General features: G+C 42.8%; 1 protein-coding gene across 1 annotated transcript in view; it reads left to right on the top strand.

Annotated features, from left to right (window-relative positions):
- KLHL14 (kelch-like family member 14) overlaps positions 1 to 15,195 on the top strand; it is a 44,239-nt gene that overhangs the window by 22,837 nt on the left and 6,207 nt on the right. Inside the window, exons 2-4 of the mRNA XM_010142509.1 lie at positions 3,776 to 3,865; positions 8,346 to 8,424; positions 14,921 to 15,111. Of these exons, the coding sequence (XP_010140811.1) occupies positions 3,776 to 3,865; positions 8,346 to 8,424; positions 14,921 to 15,111 (360 nt within the window). The remainder of the gene's footprint in view (positions 1 to 3,775; positions 3,866 to 8,345; positions 8,425 to 14,920; positions 15,112 to 15,195) is intronic.

The raw sequence follows: 15,195 nt of genomic DNA, 5'->3' as shown, positions 1-15,195 counted from the left end.
CCAAGGGTCAGCTACCACCCATACACAAATTGCATGGGAAAGGGGCTGGTAGACTTGTTGTCTTTGGTAATGGTTGGATGGACTCATTCGTGCTCTTGATCCAGGAAAGCACAAGTTTGTTAACCATGGGCCTCCTGAGCTTTGGGAGGTGTGTGGGGGGGACAGAGGCTTAGAAGGGGTGGTTCCTTCCCACTCCAGCTCATCTGTTCGTATCTGTCTGCCTCACGTAATTCTCTGGCACCTATCACCTTGGTTCCTAAGCATGTTTCTCAGATGACCATGGCTTTTTTTCATCTTCTCCTCTTTTTAAAAGTCTCTTCTCCTTCCTTTTAAATCGGTCCTTAATAAAGTTGAGAATTCTTGCACAGGGTTTTATAAACATGTGTTATTAAATTTTAAATCTGTTTTGAAAGTGCCTCTATCCTACTCCCTCCTAGTAAAGTGACCTTTTTAAATGGAGGGAAGTGGGTTTAGATGACAGTCATGATAAATGCGGTCATGTTCACTCAATAAAATAAGGCCCAGTGCATTTGAGGATAAATCAGTGAAATGTACAGCCCCACCTGTCTGTCTCCATCATTCATTTCCACTGTCACTTTCACAGTGGCTGATGGATCACAGTTGCTGTAAAATTAGACAGCCTTTAATCTCATTTCATCCTGATTAGCTTCTCCTTACCCTTTCCCTCTAACTCACTGACTGACACGCTAAAAACTCACACTGGGCTGTGTTTGAGTGTGGCGTACAAACTTCTCTTCAAATACCCTTTGCGTGGGGCAGGCAGGTGTTCCACTGAGTTGAAATCAAAAAACGAGAAGATGTGATTTTCACATTGTTAAAGCAAAACAGCAGACAGAGGCTCGTATAAAATTAATGCAGAGAGCAGCCTGGCCAGACTGTGTGATGGGCCCAATTCTTCCTGGTACACCCCGGCAAGCCCAGTGAGTTCGAGAAGATTGTTCTTACTAGAGGATGAATTTAGCGTGTTCATTGCCATGTCATTTTGACTGTATCTATGAAAAGTTAGGTCCTGTATGGGTGTGTGTTCATAAGGAATTACGATTTACAGCACAAGTTTTCTGGTACTTTCAAGGGGTGTTTTATAGCAGTAAAAAATTGTTCATTCCTATAGTTTTGATTTCTGTGTATAACTCATGATTTTGAGGGACCCTTAAAATAGTCAAGGAGAAAGACTGTGATGTTGGCAATTTCACAGTCCCAGTGTCAAAACTCCCTCCCTCATAGATGTCCACGGTGTTGTTCCATCCTCGCAGTTTTGTCCAGCGCCCTCCAGCCCCATGGGCAGAATCACGAGACCAAGAACAGAGTTTTCTTCAAAGCTCTGTGAGAAACAAAGGTCGTAGTAAAGGTCTGCAGTGTTTTATTGCAGTCACCTTCCGTTCTGAAGCCCGAACACTACTCTCCTTTCTAAGGCAAGCTTCCCTTTAGCTTTCCCAAGAGTTATGGGTGGTAGTTCAGGTTGTTTGGGACCAATCCTGTAGCAGTGGGAATATTGCTGTCAGGTTAAGTAGGAGCCAGGGTTGAGCCCTTAGTTTTCAAGGTTTAATTACCATCATAAGTGTGGGAGTCTTATTGCATAGTTTGTATACATAGGAACAGCAGAAAAGGCTAAAAAACAATTTCTTCCTCTACCGGCCCTATTTGTGTCAATATGGAGGGTCGATAAACAAAAGCGTTTGCAAAAGTGAAAACACAACATGTGAGAAACATCCATGTGTGCTGCCTGCAGACAGTTCTTTTGATAAACACTAGATCTTTCCAGATTGATCAATGGAAGAGCCTGGTTGAGGGTACAACTGCTGGCTTGGACCTAATCGAAACTCATAATTAAGAACTGGATTAGGTAAGAATTGAAGCCTTTGCAGACGAATCCTGGGGAGTCTCTTCTTAAGAGGAGGGGTCTCAAAAATCATCTAAGGAAGATGGCAGATTTCCCATGAGACAACCAAATTCATTATGTAGAACAAGGATCCACAAAATCAAGGAGAGTGCTGGGGTTTTGAGAGAGAAGATTTTAAAACAGGTGAATGTCAGAGATCAAAGAGATAAATATGATACGGGGGCTAAGAAGATAACAGAAATATTTTTCATGCTTTCATCCCTCTGTAGGAATCTCTAGGTCATATAAAATCCCTTGCAGTGCCTAGAGTAGGATTACTTCCCACTCATATAAAGTGTACCAGTACAAATAACCTTAATTAATGAACTTTCACTGTACCTGGCTCTCAAATTTAAGGACTGCTTCACTTACATGGCTTGTAAGAGCACAGACTATGAAAATTATATTCGACCTTTACTAGAAACTAAAAACATACCTTACTTATTCATCATTGCCTTGGCAAAAACTTCGGTAAGAAGCTTAAATGAGGCCACTTGGTCTTTAAGAAAATGTGTCCTAAATAACAAAGCTGTGCCTATTTCTTCTTATTAATATTTGCATATGCTATACTGCACAACTGCATTCTGAGAAAAATAAAAGATAATAAAACAAATGAAATGAGAGATATATCACCCAAAATAATCCAAGTGTGAGATAGGCTGCCTCAGCAACGCTCCGCTCCGGCAGTGCAGGAGGGGAAAAGAAAATCAGCTCAACGCCAAATTCTGGACAGAACAGCCGGGGGATGGATTTTTTTTTTTTTTTTTTTTTTTGGCATTGGCAAAAGAGCACAAAGTAAGAGCTGGCCCTGAGTCATATTGATTTCCCACTGCACTGGTTTCCTAAGTGCTCTGTTGATCCGTGTCAAGCAATAAGTTCCCTGCCTGTACATGCACATCACCTCCCCATTTGTCCTCACCTAGATTTAAGGTGCCCATATGATGAGCTGAACAAGGACATCATTTTTCCTACTGGTGTCACTGGGCCAAAACTACTCTATGTGGTATGATAACTAATGCTGCCTAAGTTTACATTCACCGTATTATATCACAATAGTGCTGTAGGGCACACCGCAGTAGTATGTGCATATGATGTATAAAGGTCCTTTGCTTTGTGTCTTAGCTATTGTAGTGAAAAATGTAAATTAAAAAAAAATGTAAATTAAAAAAAAAATGTATTATTGCAACTGTAGTTGGTCCATAGTAATCACCACACCTTCAAAAAAAAAAAAAAGAAGGGATATTGCAAACCTAATGCCACAGTTTTGATCTTTGTTAACAAAGGGCTTCCTGATTAGATGAATAGAAAATGTGTGATTGTGCTGCTAATGACATTGTACAGGAAATTAAGCGTATACATTTGGAAAAGGCATTAAATCAGCAGGACCTTAATTTAAAAACTTAAAACTGTATGGAAATGCAGCTTGTTCATTGCTGTGTAATAGAAAGCTACTGAACATACTGACTCTTCCTGTGGAAACATCACCAGCAGAACAAAGCTGGGCCACGGTTATTTTAATGTTTCCTGCCATACTAGGATTCCTCTCATCTGCTCAGTTACAGGGATATATCAGGCAACTTCATCCCTTTTTAAAGGTTATTTTTAGAGCAGAAAATGCGGAGCTTGGGCAGGTGGGGGGAGTGCTGAGGGACCAGAATTCCTGCCTCTCTCTTTAATTATTTGCAGGATCGAATAGCGTGGGATTACTAATAAGTGGCTTTGTCTGCTGCTAAGTCAGTGGACATACGTGCTTGTGATGATGCGTTCCCCTATTATTTTGTGCAGATGTAATCTTGGTGTTGTATTTTGTACCTTTGGAAACACTTGATGGAATCAGTGCCCTGAGCTGACAAAGAATTCTTGCTTTACTTGCAGTTATGCCATATAACAGTGCCCATCACTGTGTTGTGGAAGTGGAAAACTTCTTGTTCGTGCTGGGAGGAGAAGACCAATGGAACCCTAATGGTATGTACAGAACACTGAAAGGCACGGGCAGCATCTGCCTTCCTGTGTCTGTCTCTCTGTCAGGTCAGTTGATGTAGTCATTAGCATGGGATTTTGAGGACCCTCAGCCTAATTGTTGAACCTAGTGAAGGCTACTTTTAGATATTGATGTAATAAATATCTGGTACTTTAGCATTAGCACCTCCGTCATTCATCAGCTCCCACATCCCTTGAGAAATGCCACAGGCAGCAGAACAGACTCTTTCAAGTGCATGCACCAGGCAGCAGCTGTTAAGAATTTTAACCTTCATTTCCAGTCTCCTTCCAGTCATAATATAATAATGCAATTGCAGTAGATGAATGCTTCTCTGCTATTGTCAAACAAGATACTCGCAGCTAAAGTTGCTAATGTGTTAATTATCTAGACTCTGAGATTCTTAAATTGGTCCCTTTTTTAGTTTTGTGCAAGAGCTTCTCGTATAGATTATCTGCTGCTACCTTCTTTGATTTGATTACTTCATAAATTTACTGCAAAGAGAAATTAAACAATTTAACAGGCTTCTGAGCAAAGCTAAAGGAGAGTACCATGCCTTGCAAAATTCACAAAATTGTCGAGACGTTGTTAAAAAGCTTGCACACGAAGAAAGAGTTGTAGTTGTAGCAGTCTGTGTAACAGAGATAATTATGACTGAGAAACCATAAAACAGCTTGCAGGTACACATTTTTACTTTTAAAACACCAGAGGATCCAGCTGAAATTACATATACTGCATATATTTTATTGTGAATGCCCCATTTCAGCATCTGCACTAAACCAAATTATAGAAAATTGTTACATCTGTTCACTTCCTAAAACCTGAGACAAACAATCCGGTCCACCCTATAAGCATATTTCCGGTATAGTTAAAAATATCACTAAATATCTTAGGAGAAGACATTATATTAAACAGGAGACAGCGTGGTATCATTAATGACAATTATTATTAGGACCATCAGCCCCATCCGACAGCTGAGGGCCCCTGTTGTGCTTGGGGGTAGGTGTTTGGATAATAAGAGGCAGAGCTTGTTCCAGACGATTTATAATTAAAGGGCCACATCACGTGAAGGATAAAAGAAGTATAGCTACCCACAGATTAAAGGTGTGGAAACTGAGTTGGAAGGTGGTGGAGAGGTGTTACAAGGGGTACGTATCCTGCATCTGAGGTAGAAGTTGAGCACAACTGTTCATGAGATGGATAGTACTGTAGTTCTAAGGTTGCCTAGATCAACTCCTGAGCTGAAGATGTTGCTCAAGATGTGTAACAGCTTTCTTGTTCTGTGAATACCAGTGCTGGGATTTTTCTGTAGAGAAGATAATAATAAAGAGGTGGGAGCATTGTTGATACTGATCTCTTTACGAACTTATCCTGAGAGAAATGGATCTGACTTGTCACAAAAGGCAGACCAGAAATCATAAACTACATCCTGTGCTGTTGCCGGGCTAGTTCTTTCTTGGAGCTGATTGGCTCTAAATGTGCAGCCACATGGGAACTGCTCACATGTACCCACTTGAAGTTATGTCAAGGCCCTGGTCTGCTTTCCTCATAGTGCAGAAGGGGCTTCAGGGGGACCCAGCTGGAACTCTCCTGCCAGAGCATTACGAAGGTTTTGATTTGAATGGGAATGTGCCAGGCATTTTTCCAGTGGAAAGAATTATTCTTGAGCTGGGGGCAATAGAAGTAGCACCGTACGTGTCTTTAGCCATCAGGCTGGCAGATTCTTGAGAAGTTGGGTGGGCCCCAAGGAGTGCCCACGTCCCTTCCATGCTGCTTCTGTGACTTCCTGACAACCTGGAGAGCGTGGGGGACACTTTTTCTCACTTTTTAATATCCTCCTGTGGCTATGTTTTCTGGTCACAAGAGCTCCCTGCATGAGTAAGCGCTGATGGGAGCAGGTTGCAGAACACAGGCAGGGATTTAAGACCAAACTTCATAACCTTCAGAGCCCCTCACCTTTTGGCGTGGCTGCAGAAACCTTCCTGCAGAGAGCAGAGAGCAGCTTCTGCCTCCTTTTGTCCCATCGTCCTGATTTGCTAATCCTGTTTTCTGACCACTTGTCACAGTTTCTGTGTTCTGACAGGAGCTTCCTAACATGTGTAACCTGACTGACTGATGAGCCAGGCAAAATAAGAGAGACAGTTCTTTTTCCAGCTGAGGTCCGTAATTAAACTGGAGTCAAACCAGCTACACCAGACAGCTTAAGTAGATCATCAAGTCCTTCTCCTGCCATCACAGGCATCACATAGTCTCATATTGTAAATTTTCTAAGCTGCATTTGAAAAGCAGTTGGATTTTTAGCCCCAGCTACTCCTGTTAGAAAGCTGTTAGAGAATCTGATCACTCTAAATGAGTAGGAGCCTTATTCTCTTTCCTAGTAAAATGTATTCTTTGAATGTCTAAATCACCTTGTTCTCATGCCAAAGCCGGCCTTTAGCTTAGTTGTTTCTCCCCTCCCAGAAATTTGTTCCTCTGATGTATTTTACGGACAGCGTTCCTATCCCCTTTCAGCTTTTATTTTCCTAGATGCAACAAGCTAAGTTCTTGTCTCCTACAACAAGGAAAACTTTCTGTTCCTCCTGTCACCACAGTACTCCTTCTTTGTGCCCGTTCTAGTTTGACTTCATCTCCCTTCCTGTGAAGTGACCAGATTTGTATCTTGTGCACCCACTCCAGGCTCACTAAACCCTTCTCTCTCGACCTCACACTATACACTCCTCTACATACGCGGTGTTTGTAGTGAATATGTACATATATGGTACGTTACGGTAGGAGGCCAAGGTCTCCAATCATAGGTTTGTATGACAAGAATTACAAAGCTGCTATACAACCAGTGACCCCTGAAGTCTCCAGTAACTGGAAGATGTGGTTAATAGGGCGACATTAAAACCCCCTCCTAGAAGTCCAAACTTAAAATCAATACTTACATTGAAGTCTTTCTTTCTGGAATAGAAATAGATTAATAAATGTCCCAGATAGTGAGTCCTAGAGCTGGTTAGATGCCTGTTGCTGCTGTTTTACTGCTTCTGGAATCTATAGCTCTCCATGCCTCTTTTTCTAAATTGTCTGTATAGAGTAAAGAATTTCAGATAGGGACCAAGAGCAAAGTCCCGCTCCACTAAACCCAGTGGCAAAATGACCAGTGGCCCTTAGTGTGTGGGGATCTCATGCTGGGTCTTGAGATGTGTTTGACTGGTGCTCAGCGTAAAGGGCTTTGGTCCTTATTAGGCACCATGCTGGATTTGAAGGGAAATGCCGCATTATTCACCAGTCTTCTGCTTTACCCTCCTCATGTAGAACATGCTTATAACGTAGCGAGGGAAGGAATTTGCTTCCAGACAAAGTGGTCAGTGCGGTTTCTTTCTCTGTTTTCTTGTCAAACATGATCTTAAATTATTATGAATATAAATTCTAGCTGTATTGCTATTCTTCTCTACAATCTTGATGGTCTATTTACACATGCTGAAGTAAGCGTGGAATGAAACAAGCAAAGCGAGCCAATCCTAGAGAGGCTTGTACAGTGCAAAAATACCTTGTAGAATACTCAGTGACCATTTATAGAACAGTGACATACGCAGTTGGGTTATTCTGCTGGCCCGTGAAGCCTCTAATTCAATTTTTTAGTCACACATACATAAACAAAGGTTTCTGTTTCCGAGATCCTCATCTGTTGAAGCCTCAGGTGTTACAGGAAATTGCCATACACTCTCTTGCTTCAGTTTTCTTGCTTTGATGTCAATCTGCATGTAAAATAAGGTGAAAACTTAATATCGTGAAGACATGACTACACTTCTTGGGCTTGACAGCAGGGATAAGCTAGTTAGCTGGTGTCTGTTGCTCATGTTTCCTATTTTGGCTAACACACTTGGAATAAAACTCTTGAGAGTGTATCCCCCCTTCGATGCACATGTGTAATTCCTTCTACACTTACACTGAAAGTACATGGTAGAATAAACCATCTAGTGCAAACACTGCATACCCCATGCTGATGGCTTATGCAGCTCCTGGTTATTTGCACAAGGTTTTTTTTAACCATGTTCCACACAGAGGAGATGTGAGGAGGAAGAAAAGCACATGTTCTCCCTTTGATTTTTTTACCTGACACATAAAAATTCTGTAGGGATGCCCTCTTTTGGGCAGTAATTTTGTTTAGTGCTGTGATTTATTGTGGCTGTGAAAGTACCACAGTGTCTATAAGTAAATTTAAATACACATTTTCAAGATCTTATTACAGAGAGCAAGAATAATCTCTTATCTGCTTTTACTGCTAGCAATTGCTAATTCAAACCTTGCAGTGCCCCATTTGTTGAATTATTACTGTACACATAGTGTAATCATACATTGTTGTAAAAGGGGGAACCCTTCATAAAAGCTGTCAACTTCTGAAGTGTATGTAATATATATTACAATCATGATGTTAAATACATGAAACAAACAGCTGAGTGTCAAAATAATCTATCTTTACAGGGAAACACAGTACAAACTTTGTTAGCCGATACGATCCCAGGTTTAACAGCTGGATACAACTTCCACCCATGCAAGAGAGGTAAAAACCTGCTACGTGTTTTTCAATATATGTTTTATCATCCGAGGGGCAGCTGAAGTTTGGCTTAGTTCTGGGAGTAAGGAGGCCCACAGAAGCATTGAAAATACTGAGATAAAACTGCAGCATGCACTTGCATCCCATTGGTCTCCTAGTTTTTTAAACTTTCCAAATTCAAAACTCCAGATGCCAAATCCTGCAGTGCTAACTCATGCAAAATAACCATGGACTTTGTGCAATTACTGGTCGCCTGAGTACGGTCTGAAGGATTTTTCTGAAGTCTCCATAGTGTCCTGTCATGTTCCCTGACTGAAGTGTCATGATGAGTTTGCAGTAAACAAGCAGTAATTATAGCCGGATATCTTATAGGCAACTGAAACCTTCACATGTTGACTCCATCCTGTTTCACCGTGCCAGCCATGAAAAGCTCCCCTGAGCATGTCTCCCCTTGTCAGAGGACTGTTGATCCTAGGTGGTTGTTGAGTGAAGTTGCTGTCAGCTAATGCATAGTAGAGTGGGGCACGTTTTAAACTTCCCGTGTACCACAGATCAGAGGTGCATGCAGATGTGAGCAATGACCCCTAAAGATGGCGTCAACTTAACTCGGGATTCCAAATCCTACCCTGGCAGGAAAAAAGTCCCCCAAAGCGGAACTGAATGATGTGTGTTTCATAAGAAGAACCTCAAAGGCAGAAGATCCAAAGTTACAGTGTTTTACGAAAAAGCATTCAGTGTCGGTCCTGCAGTTCAACACCCATCTTCTCATGGATCCAGTGTGCAAGAGCTCTCGCTGTGTCTTCCTAAGACACTTTCCTTATTCCATGTGCTGTCAGTATTACAGCTCTTTCCTGTTGGCTGTCCGCAGTGCTCTGGTGTCTGGCGGTCATAAATACATTGAAGTCAGGGCAATCCAAGGTGTGAATTGTGAGGTGCATAGGAATACATCTGTCTTTTCAAATCTCCAGAGGTGAAATGTCAGTCTGTAAAGTTTTTGAAGGGCCTTTGTTCAGGATTCAGTTTGATTGACCTAAGTCCATATGCAGACCCATGTGTGATTCTTGTCACCAAAAAATAGTACATTACACCGGTGCATGAAAAAGTGCAGGTGGAGCAGGTCTGAGTAGGTTCCCTGTTGGAGCTGAGTGAACTGATAAAATCAGCCATATAAAGAGCATCACAGTTTGTTATGGTCTCTGCCTTTATTAATAATATCATCCTTTACCTTAAAAACCCTTTACTAAAATTCCTTTTTTTTTTTTTCAGTTGTTAATAGAGGTAGGCCAACAGCAGGCTTTAGCTAAAGGGGTGGCCCTGCTTCGGCAGCCTCCAGCCTTCTCCCTCACTCCTGTCAGCAATAACTCCACAACTGCACGAGGGGAGGTTTAGGTTGGATATGAGGAAAAATTTCTTCACAGAGTGGGTTGTCAGGCATTGGAACAGGCTGCCCAGGGCGGTGGTGGAGTGCCCGTCACTGGGGGTATTTAAAAGACGTGTAGATGTGGTGCTGAGGGACATGGCTTAGTGGTGACCTGGCAGTGCTGAGTTAACAGTTGGACCTGATAATCTTAAAGGTCTCTTCCAACCAAATTGATTCTGCGATTCTGTAACTGGGTTATTTACCTTAAAACAGGGATGCCTTCCCCTCTGGTTCAGCTGTCTGGACTGAGTCACAGCTGGCTTAGGTGTTGGTGTGGGGGAGACAGGAGGTGTGCATGAGATTGAGTGTTGCCATGCAGGTCATCCTCATCGTGCAGGTCATCCTCAGTGAGCTGGGAGGCTGACTAGTGTTTGTACGGAGCCTGAAGCTCTTCTATGGATCCCAGTCTGTGACCTTATCAGGCCCTCTGGGTGTCTGCAAGCAGAACTCCTGCGGCTGGCTGAACGGTTGGGTTTATTTGGCTGAGAAGACAGAATTAGTTGAGGGTTGAAATCAGGCAATAGGAATTTTTCCACCTCCACAGTGGCCAGTTGTGTTTCTCTGGAAAATCAGTTTATAATTGCAGGTTTATGCCCTGGTGGAAGCTGCCTCCTTCAGCCAAGAGTCTAAAACTCCACTGTCTGATGTGATTGCTTAGGAGCTGCCCGGTGATAAACTGTAATGCTGTAAGGTATTAGCGTCTCAGCTCCGTGCAGTGTTATTTAAACGTAGTGGTCCACTCATATGTTGTTCCTTCTGCAAGGGGCTTTACTACGACAACGTTAATTGTCACCTCTTTTTTTGAGGATACATAACTCTATAGGCTTGCCTGTTATTTTTCTTTAAAGGCTCCTGAGCATTGGGGCTATTGTTGGAGAACAGGGATTTTCAAATCACTTTCTAAAATGTTTTTAGTGGTTTATTTGCTCACCCCTAAAGATGTCCTCAGAGTTATGGCAGCCTTTAGAGGTAGGGTCTGGCCCAGTTTTTAGACCATAGAAACGAGAGACCTTTTATGCAGTTTTCTTTCCCAGCTCCTTTAGTCAGATGAAGTTCTCATTAAAGTCAACAGGCTATTTTTTCCCCCCTAGGACTACAGGGTCACGCCCTGTCTCTGCTGGCATAATGCAGGCACCATTGACAAGACAGACTGTTTAATGGGGTTTTCTGAGTCATTATGGTCCATCAAGTCAAAACCTACTTAGGAATTTTAGTCTGAGAATAATTGGCTGGATAGACTATAACAGCTCCTGGGAAATGACTGCCAGGTAAATGTGGGTCTCATTCACAGGCAGTATATTCTCAAGCTGAAAATCTGTATGAAATATTTGATGAGTAAACTTTTATCTCGTATGCTCAAATCCACCTCTGATTGATTTTACTGTATAAGCTATAAAGAAAAGTCTAATCCCAATACGGATTTAGAGCAGTCGGTATATTTTCTTTAAAGCCAAGTTTGGTTTCTTTTCATTTGAAGAACATCTCAAAAACACACCTTTTTGAAAAGTGTGGACTATGTTCAGGCATTAGAGAAGCAGGAAATGAGTCATAAGTTTTGGAAATACACATCTCCCTGACGGTGCAGTAACAAGGAGATGCTTTTTGGAGAGCCATTCAGTTAGACTAACATGCTACTGAAGGAGCGATCTTTGTAGCAGACGTATCTGAACTTGAGGTTAGCCTCAGCTGGACACCTCGGTCAGCACTGTTGCATCTTGCCAGCTCAGCCCAGAGCTAGACAAGGTGTATGGAATATGACATTTAAAATGTCTTTTTTTTCTTGCATTCCAAGTTAAAGGTCTTTATTTAAAGATGAGCAAAAAGCACAGCATTGTACCAGGGACTGAAGAAGCGCAAGTGGAAGTGAGCAGGTCAGCGTCCTCACTGTGAAATGTGAACTGGCCGAGTGAACTGAGAAAAGACTCCACAGGAAGAGAGATAAAGCAATTTCACATTTCATTATCGTCTTTGACTTTAATAATAGTCATGTTAACCCTTATGAAGATGACATCAGGTTTTCAAAGGCAAAGCATACACTCAAAAAGTGACTCTGAAGTCAGGTCCCGATATTGCAATGATCAGTAACAGCACTGATAGTTTTAAACCTCACACTGGTAGTTGTATTTCTTGTTTCAGGCTATAAATTCATCATCTGTGGAAATCAGAAATAAATCCTCCCCTTTTATGGGTGTGTACTTAGGAGAATAAGTTATTTGGGTTGATGAGTGACGGGCTGTGAAGGAAAAGCATTTCAGAGACCAATGAACGGCAAGTACTTGCAAGTCCTGAAGAAAACCACGAAATAATTGTCTTACTCTCCATCCTCAGATCCTGAGGTGTATTCCAGTTATCTGATTAGAATGGGTAGTGTCTTCCCAGTTCTGTGGTGAAGGTTGTCATGCAAAGATTGCTGTGTTATATTTTACTCTGAATCATATTTTACAGCAGTTTAAAAAGTCATCACTTAATGCATGCCCCTTACACACTGTACCACTGAAAAGCTTGTGACAGGAGCCACGGAGTGAATATTCCCATCCAAGCAGAAGAGTGAGGCGTGCTGATGCTTTCGTTTTTGCTCCTTATAGTGACACTGTGTGGATGAACGCAGGAGTACACATAGAGAATAATGTCAGTGGAATCCTAGTTAAGAGAATAATGCCTGCCAGTTGTACCTACCTCTGTTTATTACACTCGAACTAAAAAAAGCCAAGCCAAGAGCAGTTCGATAACTGGTTCGTCAGAGAAGGACAGATGAGCGGATGCATGAGCACCCCAAGCATCGATGACAGGCACGTTGTAGGTCTGTGCCTTGCAGCTGCCAGTCACAGGAGGGTTCAGAGGACTCTGATGGCTAATGGGATGTGACCTCTGCAGCTTTCTGGGGCCGCTGCAGGCTGTCTTGCCTCTGGCCTGTCACACACTCTCAGGAAGAATACAGGCACTTGATTGCCTGTAACACCTATGCTCTCTGTCAAATTAGAGTGAAATCAGCCAGCAGGGTTTTGTTGAGGAGACAACACTCGGGCAGACATGGGTACACGTACAGTGTAATCAAATAAGCTTTGTTTCCATAGAAAATCAGGCTAAAAACATAGATGCACAATTTGCTGCCCGACCATGCAGAGCAATATGTGCCATCAGCTTCTATCTGCCCATTGACAGATAAATTAAATGGTCTTATTTAATTCGTCAGTCGAGCTGGAGGCACTTAGCAGTATTCCTGTCCTTCTATTTGCATCTTTTTTTTCAGAAGCCATATCCCCATGGTGGTATTCCTGCTCCCACAAAACAAAGGCTGCTATCCCACACTGTCCAGGTTGCCCATGTGCAGGCAAGGTGAAAGCAAAGAGGTAGACAGGAGGTGCTCAGTGACCCTGTCAGGTGTCACCAAATCCAAAAAGTAAGGCCAGAAACAGGCAGCATTGCATCAGATCTGCTCTCTGAATCCCCAGCCAGCCCTGCTGTTTCCATGACTGTGTCTTCATGTCTGCCTGACCTCTCCTCCAACTTAAAAACCACCAGCCAGTCTCAGCCGCCTTTAGCAAAGAGGGAAATTTCTCCATGATGTTACACCATCCGACAACATTTGTGAAAAGAGGCAGCTGGGTAAAGGAGAGGGATCTTATTCCAGCCTTCACGGGAAGAAGCGCTCCTGAGCGTGTGCCTGTCTAGATGGCAGGTCAGAGACACGGCACACCAGGCTTTGCTAGTTTGCTTGCCTGTAGGACGACTGTAGGGAAGCCTGGGGAAGAGCTGGGAGACACCAGAGCTGTTCATTGCAGGGTGTTGTGCTCTGTTCGTTGGCCACTGCTCATCCTGAACGCTTTGCAGCGGTCTGCAGGCTCGGGCCCTTGATGGTGCAAGTGACCATCAGGCCCTTGAGGTTTACCATGGGATTCAGCAGTGCAATATCCAGCTACTCCTGGTTTCAAATTCAGGTGCCGGGGCAGGAACTGGAGTGCGTTGTGTCAGCCACGGAGCAGGGCTCGGCAAACTGCAGCCACACGCCAGCGTGCCTGCTTTGCAGGAGCTGTCAGAGCTAGACCTTGCCATGCCTCACCTAACTTCTTGTCTCTGGGCTCCCACGCCACATGGGTTTCACCCCAGAGAAAATTTTAGGTTTGGGACTGACAATTCGCGTCGCTCCGTATTTTGTAGAGATCTTCATGGTAGCCTAGCTGTGCTCTTTTGCAATTTTCTTTCTCGTATCATTACAGCTTAAAATGGAAGGTCTCTAGGCTAGCAAACCTTCCTGCTGCTGAATAATCCAGGGAGCTTTCCCTGAAGGTGAATTACACCAAACAGGATCTCTCAAAATCGTCTGCTGCTCTATTTTTACTTCAGCAACAGACACTCACCATTAATTCTGGAGGCACAAGGAAGATGAACTAATATATACCTAGCAGTCCTGGACAGGAAAATTAATTCTTTTCCTGCATGCCTGAGTTGCATGTGAAAGCAAACAGGTGGCTAAAACTTTTCTCAGAGTTAGCTGGATGGAGACAGACCTCTCTTGAGTTAAAGGGCGGAAATGTAATATTGTGCCTAGCGTAAGGAAAGTTGTTCTATTTGCAGTACTGCAGAAAGAAGAAAAAAAATGATAATTGAAGAAAAATTTTGATGATGTGGTTCTCTTAGTAAATTGGGAACAATGACCCTTGAAGGACCATAAAGAAAGTGAATGTCAAGATAATTCATTATTGTTACATTATCTACCTCATTTTTCACTTTGTCTTACTGAGTTGTTACATCCCGTACAAGGTAATGCCCCAAACATTAATGAGCACCTTTTTCTCTTTCACGGCTGTGAAAAAGCCACAAACAGCTTTGAAAAGGGGGCTTTTCTCTGAGGTTTATATGTGCTTACTGGTTTGAACACAAAAAATGAAGTATTTTTTTGATGCGGAGCATGTATTTGATTAGCGAGGCACCCACAGTGTCTAGGACACCTCTGTCTGAAATGGCCTTTGAAGGAGCAGCTATGTTAGATCAGGAGGTCAACTGGAGAGGGAAGAAAAATGGTTGACGTGGCTAATTGGTTTGTTGTTGGCTTGTTTTGTTTTCTTCTGCCCTATTCTCCAGGAGAGCCAGTTTCTACGCCTGTCGCCTCGACAAGAACTTGTATGTAATCGGTGGAAGAAACGAAACTGGCTACTTGTCCAGTGTGGAGTGCTACAATCTGGAGACAAATGAGTGGCGTTACGTGTCTTCGTTACCACAACCTTTGGCAGCTCATGCAGGAGCCGTTCACAACGGCAAGATATATATTTCAGGCCAGTGTCTTGTACATAATAAAATAATAACCCAAAACCACCACCAAAAAAACCAAACCCCAGAACCCAGAAGAGCTAAATTCC

The sequence above is a fragment of the Buceros rhinoceros genome, unplaced genomic scaffold (genome assembly GCF_000710305.1).
Source record: "Buceros rhinoceros silvestris isolate BGI_N320 unplaced genomic scaffold, ASM71030v1 scaffold21040, whole genome shotgun sequence".
Classification (NCBI taxonomy): Eukaryota; Metazoa; Chordata; class Aves; order Bucerotiformes; family Bucerotidae; genus Buceros; species Buceros rhinoceros.
Note: the sequence above shows the minus strand (reverse complement) of the source record. Positions and strands in the feature narration are given on the sequence as shown.